The 9,135-nt window shown below is 52.8% G+C and overlaps 1 protein-coding gene across 2 annotated transcripts; it reads left to right on the forward strand.

The window, feature by feature from the left end:
* Window positions 1-1,600: 1,600 nt before the first annotated feature.
* Chrng (cholinergic receptor, nicotinic, gamma polypeptide) lies at window positions 1,601-7,625 on the forward strand. 2 transcript variants are annotated; one of them, NM_009604.3, is made up of 12 exons: window positions 1,601-1,669; window positions 1,865-2,004; window positions 2,258-2,302; window positions 2,440-2,549; window positions 3,177-3,332; window positions 3,998-4,095; window positions 4,805-5,005; window positions 5,217-5,331; window positions 5,554-5,668; window positions 6,314-6,530; window positions 6,693-6,826; window positions 7,105-7,625. In NM_009604.3, the coding sequence occupies exons 1-12, from the start codon at window positions 1,615-1,617 to the stop codon at window positions 7,276-7,278; spliced, it is 1,560 nt and encodes a 519-aa protein (NP_033734.3). In that variant the 5' UTR covers window positions 1,601-1,614; the 3' UTR covers window positions 7,279-7,625. The 2 variants fall into 2 exon arrangements, with proteins under 2 accessions (NP_033734.3, XP_006529141.1); XM_006529078.3 differs by lacking the exon at window positions 1,601-1,669 and having other exon boundaries at window positions 1,676-2,004; window positions 7,105-7,433.
* Window positions 7,626-9,135: the final 1,510 nt, after the last annotated feature.

Raw genomic sequence — 9,135 nt, forward strand, 5'->3', positions numbered from 1 at the left:
GAGGAGAAAGCAGTGTAGCACACTTTCTCTTCTCTTCCAGACTCTTGAGGCGAGGGAAGGGGGGACGGGACTAGAGGAATGGCGGATGGCCACTGCTCACATCACTTCCTGACTGTAGAGACCTTTGCTGACCTTTGGCAAAAGAGGGCTGGGTAGAAGTTAAGTAGCAGAGACACTTGGGAGGCAGAGGCAGGAGGATCTCTGAGTTAAAGGCCAGCCTCTCCCTGCCCCCACCCAGAGTCCTGGTAGGACACAAAGGACTCGAGGCCTTTCCAGGGGGTCAGGTTCTGAGCCTATCTTCCTGTTTCTGAAACACACTGCCATGCCATAGAGATATGATGGGGCTGAGGATATTCTCCTAGGCATTCAGGGGTGTCCAGTGAGCGCCCTATCCTGCCTGGCGCAGCTGCCCATGTGATAGCACTTAGTGGCCCCACACGGATACACACTGGCCAGAATGTTTGAAATAGTTGGCCACATGACAGGTGGCCCAAGTAAGGACACAGCCAGCAGCAAGTGCCTGCTCCCAGATCAGCCTCAACCCTACCCTTTGATGGGGACAAGCCTAGAAGTAGACGGGCTTCCTTTCACTGTAGTTCTCCTTCGATGGCTCTGGGGGATGCATCCTCAAGTCTGGCCCATCTGCCTCAGCGGACCATGAGTCCTCCTAAGCGGCTTGATGCATCCCCGAGTCTCCCCAGCTTTGCAGAGGACCTGACATTATCTGTCTGATGATTTTATGAACTGCAGCCCCACTGACAAGCCACCGTTCACAGCTGACCTAGTCACAAGAACCACCCACACACACACACACACACACACAAATACACATTCCAGACTCTTCTCAGCCCTCCTAAAGCTTAGTACATCTGTGTCCCTTGTCTCAGGGCACAGGAGAAGCTGCTGTGGTCCCCCGATCGTCAATACCACAGTCTTTACACATACAGCCACCTTCGACCTGTGGCCTATGGGTCACAGGCCTCCCAAGATGCAACCCTTACCCACTTGTAAATAAAAACAGGATATGACACTGTCAACAATTAGACGCCCTGCAGGCACTTCCTTCCTGTGTCCCAGTCCACTGGAGTGACTACAGAGCCACCAGGCTAGTGGTGGCAGGGGATTGAAGTACTAAGGCACAGTCACCAAGACTCTCATGTGTAAATCATACCCCTACCCCCCTGCCGGGTACAGAATGAAGGTTCTTGATCAGTCACCACCAACCGCTGCAGCACCACTGCTGTCCCCACACCCATCTGTCCTTGGCCATTTGCTGAGTCTCCTAGCTGGAAAAAGAGGTGTAGGACCGAAGCAACTAAGTTTGAGGGTGTCCAGTCTCTGTTGAGACACTTTTGAGGGTGTCCTGTCTCTGGTGGGACTATTCCATCTTTCGTCCCCTGGCTGGCCCATGTAATCTGAGCCCAGCATTGTACATATCCTGGGAACAGCTGACAATGCAGTGGTCAGACAGCTGGTGGGGCCAGCTAGAGCTGGCAGGGTTGGCTGGGAGGGGAGTGTAGGCTGACACATGACACTCCGACCCCCCTCTGCAACCCCCCCCCCCAGGCCTGTAGAGCTACTGTCCTGCTCTTCACTGGGCAGAACTGAGGCACCATGCAAGGGGGCCAGAGACCTCAGCTCCTCTTGCTGCTGTTGGCTGTCTGCCTGGGTGAAATACTAGGGATTTGAGACCTGGGGTGGAGGGTGTGGAAGGAACAGATCAGGAGTACAAGATTACAGTGGATGGAGGGTCTGGGGGTTACCTGTACTCTCCCTAGCCCCAGCACCCTCCCCGCCCCCAGTCTCCACCTTATCCCTCTGTGCCTCCTCCTCCTCTGGAGCGAACCCCCTCCTTCTGTTGCAGGGGCCCAGAGCCGCAACCAAGAGGAGCGTCTGCTTGCGGACCTGATGCGAAACTACGACCCCCACCTGCGGCCGGCTGAGCGCGACTCAGATGTGGTCAATGTCAGCCTGAAGCTTACCTTGACCAACCTCATCTCCCTGGTGAGCAACAGGAGGCGGGGAATGATGGATATCACACAGGGCCACAGACTTGCTGGGGAAATAAACGAGTGCTGGGGATCTAACCCTAGCACTCGGAACAGCAGAGGGTCCTACAATGGTGTGGGCAGGACTCATGAAACCCCTGGGGCTACGACGAGGTGCGAGGCTGAGGGCCTCTTGGTTCTATTAGTGTCTGGTGGTGGCATCGGACCTCGGGGAGGAAGGTATAGCCTAACTCTCTTTTGTACCCCAGAATGAACGAGAGGAGGCCCTCACAACTAACGTCTGGATAGAGATGGTAAGACGCCACCTGCCGTATTGTTCTGCTTACTGCGGCTGCCCCACCCACACACCTCAACCTCTTGGTCCCTCTCTGCTGGCTTGCGGTTCTCCAGCCTTGTGAAGAGGCCGGGCAACTGTCCTCTTCATCCACAGCAATGGTGCGACTATCGCCTGCGCTGGGACCCAAAAGACTACGAAGGCCTGTGGATATTGAGGGTGCCATCTACTATGGTCTGGCGGCCAGATATCGTCCTGGAGAACAAGTGAGAAGGGGGTTGGGCAGGAGATAAAGGATACCAGGGTCCAGTCGAATGAGGAAAGTTAGAGAGAGAGAAAGAAGAGAGCAGGGTGCTGTAGGGTGCCAGGCTGAGGGTGGGACTTCAAGCACAGACTCTGGCCCAGGGTTGTAACATGTTAGACACCTGGGGAGGTGTGTTGGTGGCAGCAGGCTTATCCCATCTCTGCAACCTGCTGCCAATTTTAACAACTAGCAAAACGATTAATGGTCATCAGGTCAGACACACACACACACACACACGCACACAAATGGTTCATTCAGGGTCAGTCACTCCGAAAGAGCTTAATAATGTTAGCCATTTTGCCATTATTATAGTTACTAATACAGAGAAAGAGAAACAGATTATGAGGTGATTGTTGGGGTGCTGTCTCCCCTAGACCTCTGTACTCATCTCAGGTCCAGAGTGGAGATGAGCTGGGGGTTTTTGGGGTGGTGCGTGAGTGAGATTAGGTGCTAGACCATCAGGAATGTGACAGGCAGGGGGACTGGTGCCCTCAGATCCCTCCTAACCACACAAAGCAGAGAGCTAGTCTGGGGCTGTGAGGAGCTCTGCCCCCTCCCCCCAGCTCTGTACACTGGCCTATGCACACAGTGTGGACGGTGTCTTCGAGGTGGCTCTCTACTGCAATGTCCTCGTGTCCCCCGACGGTTGTATCTACTGGCTGCCGCCTGCCATCTTCCGCTCCTCCTGCTCCATCTCTGTCACCTACTTCCCCTTCGATTGGCAGAACTGTTCCCTCGTCTTCCAGTGAGACTGATGATGATGTTGGGGGTTGTGGGCGGGGCTTCAGGGAGCTAGCTGCTCTAGGGTGGGTCTGGGTAGTGGTGGGAGACCAGCACCAGAGGCTCCACAAGGCTGAGCCTCCTGCTAAGTCCCCTCACCTATCCTCCATTGCTTCAGCTTCCTGCCTGGGTCCCAAGGGGAGACCCTATTGTCTTGAGTATGTGGCTAAGAACATCTGGGTATGCCTACATACACATAGAACCATAGACAGGCAGGCTGTCCTGGAAAAGAGAAGCCTGGCCAAAGCCAGGATGTGATCTGAGCCAAACCTATGCCCTCTGGGCTCACTTTCCTCATCCATAAGCAGTGAAGGGAGGTCTTGGGAGAAACTGGCAGGACCCCAAGTGTCATCTTCTGATAGGCTTGTATTTCTACCCTATGGTCATTGGTGGCAGTAGGAGAGACAGGGTGGCTCTGAGTTCTTTGGCCAGACGGGAGCACGGAACCCCCAAAGAGCCTGTGCTCCCCTGGCCCTGCATGCTAGCACCAGGGCTTGCTGGAGAACTCAAGAGTGTGACACTGCATATGTCAAAGCCTAATGTCCACAGCTGCCATCAGGCGACGGTGTCTGTGGCCTCATGGACAAGTCCCTCTGCTTCACTTACCCTCTTCCCACTCCTGACCCACAGATCCCAGACTTACAGCACCAGTGAGATCAACTTGCAGCTGAGCCAGGAGGATGGGCAAGCCATTGAGTGGATCTTCATTGACCCGGAGGCTTTCACAGGTAACCCCAGCTAGGAGCCCCTGCCCGGATTGAGGCTATGCCCCAACCCCAATACTCTTCAAGGTGAAAACTACAGTGTATCCTGGAATATGGCTTTCAAAAGGTCTCAACAGAAGTCCAGACATGGTGACACACATACATGATCCCAGCCCCCCTGGAGGATTGAAAGTTTGAGGCTAGCCTGGCTACACAATGAGACTGTCTTTAAAGAAAAACGCAGGAGGGCTGGGAAGATGGCTCCATGGGGGTAAAAGCACTTACTGCACATATGTGAAGACCAGAATTGAATGCCCAGAATTCACATAAATGCTGTTAGAAATGGGAGCCTACCTGAAATTCCAGCACAAGTCAGATAGAGACAAAGGATTTCTAGGGCAAAGCTCTGGGTCCAAGCGACAGACCCTGCCTTGGCATAAAAGGTGAAGAGTGTCTGAGGAAGACACCTGATGCTGAATTCTGGCTTCCACGTCTGTACACACACACACACACACACACACACACACACACACATGCACACACATACATGTGAGTATATGCATACATGTGTGTATATGCATACACACGCATGCACACATACACACCGAAAAGGATCCAGGGAAGTTCTGACTCTTCCTATGATACTTACTCTAGTTTTGGGAGGGGAGATCAATATTCAATCTCCCACCCCACTTGTGTCACTTTGTGATGCTTAGTAAAGTTCTCCCCACAGAGAATGGGGAGTGGGCCATCCGGCACCGACCGGCTAAAATGCTCCTGGACTCCGTGGCTCCTGCAGAGGAGGCGGGCCACCAGAAGGTGGTGTTCTACCTGCTTATCCAGCGCAAGCCCCTCTTCTACGTCATCAACATCATCGCCCCCTGTGTGCTCATCTCCTCAGTCGCCATCCTCATCTACTTCCTTCCTGCTAAGGGTACCTGGGCCCGTAGGAGGGCAGCAGCAGAGGCTTCCAGGGAGGCCAGGGCAGGCCCTGCTTATGACACAGGGCACCACAATCCTAGGACAAGGGTAGTGGGCCCCCTGTAGGACAAGGGGGTCCCTTTGGGGGGGAGGGGTGGCATGCGGGTGGAGGTGGGGTGGGGTGGGTGGGGAACCTGTTCTGAGGGTGTCTTGGTCATGTGCAGCGGGCGGGCAGAAATGCACAGTGGCCACCAACGTGCTCCTGGCCCAGACTGTCTTCCTTTTCCTTGTGGCTAAGAAGGTGCCTGAGACCTCCCAGGCAGTGCCACTCATCAGCAAGTAAGGCTGGTCTTCACATTTGCTTCCCACCCCTTGCCATCTTGGGCAAGCCCATAGCCTTGCTAAGCAAGAGGGCTAAATCCCCAACACACCCCTTCCCTTCTGAGGCTTTTGACAATGGCCTTCCTTCCACCCAGGAACCCAAGGGAAGGAGGGTGGGTGGCACCTGGGTCTGAGGTGCCTAAGGGACATCCAGTCTCCTGCTTGCCTGACCCTGGACAGGTACCTGACCTTCCTCATGGTGGTGACCATCCTCATCGTCGTGAACTCTGTGGTCGTGCTCAATGTGTCCTTGCGGTCCCCCCACACACACTCCATGGCCCGTGGGGTCCGCAAGGCAAGATACTCCCCTGCCCACTTGGGCATCCATCTGTCCTTCCCAATCACCTGTGACTCCCTCCACATCCCTGTCCCTATTCTCAAATTCAGCTGCAAATCTATGCCAAATGTATCTTCAGGTCTAAAGAAGGCTGATGATAACATCAGTGCCTGGGGGCATTAATATTACACGGCTAACTTATTTACTGTGCATAAAATGCTTAAGTGGGTACTGGCGTATCATCCCCATTTAACAGATAGGGAAACAGAGACACAAAGAGGCTCGGCAGCTTACCCAGTATTACTCAGTTCTCAAAAAGCAGGAAAGGGAGGATTCTATCCCAGCATGTCTGTGGCTCTACAGCTCATAGCAGCCATCAGCTGAGAATCATGTTACAAATGTAGATTCCCTAGGTACGTTGTCCCGGGTAGTCTAGACTATCCTAGCATGGGGTAGAGTGTAAGCGTCTGTTTGTTTGAAATAAGTGCTCTGGTGATTCCGGAGGTCTTGAAAGCTTAGAGCCCAGGTTCTGTGTCCAGGAGAAAGTAAGTAGTCAAGCCATCCCAGGACCTAGTCGCTTCCCCTAAAGCACTGTCTTTGTCCCCATTCCCAAGCTTGCCCTGGTGGCCCAAGCAGGGCCTATCACAACAACCCCTCTCACAGGTGTTCCTGAGGCTCCTGCCCCAGCTGTTACGGATGCATGTGCGCCCACTAGCTCCAGCTGCTGTCCAGGATGCCCGGTTCCGACTCCAGAATGGCTCTTCCTCAGGGTGGCCCATCATGGCTCGAGAGGAAGGGGACCTCTGTCTGCCTCGAAGCGAACTCCTCTTTAGGCAAAGGCAGCGCAATGGATTAGTGCAGGCAGTATTGGAGAAGCTAGGTGAGGCCCAAGGGGTCCATTCTGACCAGTGAATGCAGCTAGAAGAGCCGGGTACAGCAGCTACGTGCTGGGAGACTGTTCAAGTTGGAGAGAGGGTCCAGGTCTCTGGGGAAAAGTCATATCCTGGTCTGCTCCCTTCCACTGACTTTATTTCCCCATCAGAGAATGGTCCAGAAGTGAGGCAGAGCCAGGAGTTCTGTGGCAGCCTGAAGCAAGCCTCCCCAGCCATCCAGGCCTGTGTGGATGCCTGTAACCTCATGGCTCGTGCCCGACGCCAGCAGAGTCACTTTGACAGTGTGAGTGGGACAGGGTGGGCAACTACCCAAGTGTAATGTGGGGACAAGGTGGATGGGGTGTTCTGCTTAGGTTCAGTGACAGACAAAGCAGAGGTAGGAAGTGGGAAGAAGGACCAACAGGTCAGAGACCATAAAAGAAGACAGGTTGGTACCCAGACAGAGGTAAGAAGGCTGAATAGAGAATGGAGGCCAGCTGGGGACCTAACAGTGAAAGAGTGAGCCAGGCTGGCTGCTGCCCCTGCTCACACCCCTGCCACACAATGTGTTGTTGCCCTCAGGGGAACGAGGAGTGGTTGCTGGTGGGCCGAGTGCTGGACCGAGTCTGCTTCCTAGCCATGCTCTCCCTCTTCATCTGTGGCACTGCTGGCATCTTCCTCATGGCCCACTACAACCAAGTGCCTGACCTGCCGTTCCCCGGAGACCCCCGCCCCTACCTGCCTTTGCCAGACTGAGCCAACCAATCCCTCCTGGGCCCTGGAGTCAGCTATGAGGGCCATGCTGTTTGTAGAGCTGTATCCCGTGTTGATGCTGAGTGTGCTCTTGGGGAAATACCCAAGGCTTCCTGGGAGAAGATAGAGAAATAAAGAGACAGAGGGGGATTTCTGCAGTGGTTGGTGATGGGTATGGTCACATGACTTTGAGCAGTTCTGATAGGTCACTTTGAAGCCCTAAGAGCTCTGCCTTTCCTGATGTCATTGACTGGGCAAGGTTTTACCCTTTGAGGCCTGAGAAAATTTCCTCCTGCCATTTTGTAAGATTTATTTCTATTATTTCTAACTATATGTATGTATGTACGTACATATGTGTGTATGTATATATTGGGAGTGGGTTATGTGCACATGAGTGAGCATGCCTGTTGGAAGTTGGCAGAGGATGTCAGAACCCTAGAGTTGGAGTTATAGGTGGTCATGAGCAACCAGACAGTGGGTTGCTCATGTCCTCTATAAAAGCAGCAAGTGTTCTTAACCACTGAGCTGTTTTCCCAGCTCCAACATCTTCCCTATGTGAACTTTCTCTAGAAGGTTCGTAAGGGATGTGGGGAACTCTCTTAACTGCAGAGAACATGAACTGGACGTGGTGGGGCCTTTAGTCCTAGCACTAGGGAGGCAGAGACAAATCCATCTGTTTGAGGTCAGTGTACATGGTGAGATCCTGTCTCAAAAAAGGATGGGGGTGAGGGTGGAGATAGTTCAGTGGTTAGGAACACTGGCTACTTTCCCGGGGATCTGGGTTGGTTTCCAGCACCCATGTAGCATCTGTTACTCCAGTTGCAGGCGATCCAACACCCTCCTCTGGCTTTGCAAAACGCCCATGCATATAGTGCAGACATATGCACAGACAGAACACCCATATACACAAGATAGAAAAAAAAAAGCCTTTTTTTTATGGAGATAGGGGTGTGGGATCTAAGTACAGAGTCTTGGCTTTTATGAGGTCTAGAATTTTTAAAAGTGTAACCCATTTTAACTAGCAAGGTTCTTCTAGATGCCACAGCACAAATGTGTACCTTCAGCAGTACGTCCCATTCGTCTAATGTAATACTTCCTCCCACCCCCACTGATCACAAAGGATTTCTTGAGTTTTACTATCTCCCCCCCCCCCATTGTTAGAAATTCTTCACAGTATGGATAGTCAAGAGGCACTGTTCAAAATAAAATAAAATAAAATAAAATAAAAAACAAACAAAGCCAGGCAGTGGTGGCACACGCCTTTAATCCCAGCACTTGGGAGGCAGAGGCAGGTGAATTTCTGAGTTCGAGGCCAGCCTGGTCTACAGAGTGAGTTCCAGGACAGCCAGGGCTACACAGAGAAACCGTGTCTCGGAAAAAAAAAAAAAAGGCCCTGTTCACCTGACCCACATTTCACATGAGCAAGCTGGGGTCCAGAGTAAGAGGAACTCTCTAGAACACTCCTTTATAGGGTTCAAATTTCCATCTCTGATCCAATCTCAGACACTGTAAGAAAGACTCCTAGCCCTGCAAATTCCTTTCGTCCTCTCTCTTCTCAAAAGCCAGAGTACTTGCAAGGCTAGGCCCAAAGCCACTGGGCTGGGTGTGACAGGAGAGCTTCCTCAGCCTCCCTTACATGCCAGGCAATAGGATGATCCCCTGAGGTCTTCCTGAGGAGAAAAAGCGTGACCTTGCTGAGTGACCAGGGGACAACCACGGGCCAGTCCTGGGACACTTTCCTCACCTGTAAATACAGGCACGAACATCAATTTCTACCCCTCCTCTCTGGTGATTAAAAATAAACATCTAACAATGTAATATGTTCAGCAGATGGGTCAGGAAAATGCGTGCCTCATAGCT

This window comes from Mus musculus, chromosome 1 (genome assembly GCF_000001635.26).
Source record: "Mus musculus strain C57BL/6J chromosome 1, GRCm38.p6 C57BL/6J".
NCBI classification, from domain to species: Eukaryota; Metazoa; Chordata; class Mammalia; order Rodentia; family Muridae; genus Mus; species Mus musculus.

Coding starts and splice junctions, on each gene's coding strand:
- Chrng (XM_006529078.3), top strand. CDS start 1,744: ATGGAGGGTCTGGGGGTTACCTGTACTCTCCCTAGCCCCAGCACCCTC. Junction 3,333..3,997: donor AACTGTTCCCTCGTCTTCCA/GTGAGACTGATG, acceptor CCTGACCCACAG/ATCCCAGACTTACAGCACCA. Junction 5,669..6,313: donor TGGCCCGTGGGGTCCGCAAG/GCAAGATACTCC, acceptor CCCCTCTCACAG/GTGTTCCTGAGGCTCCTGCC.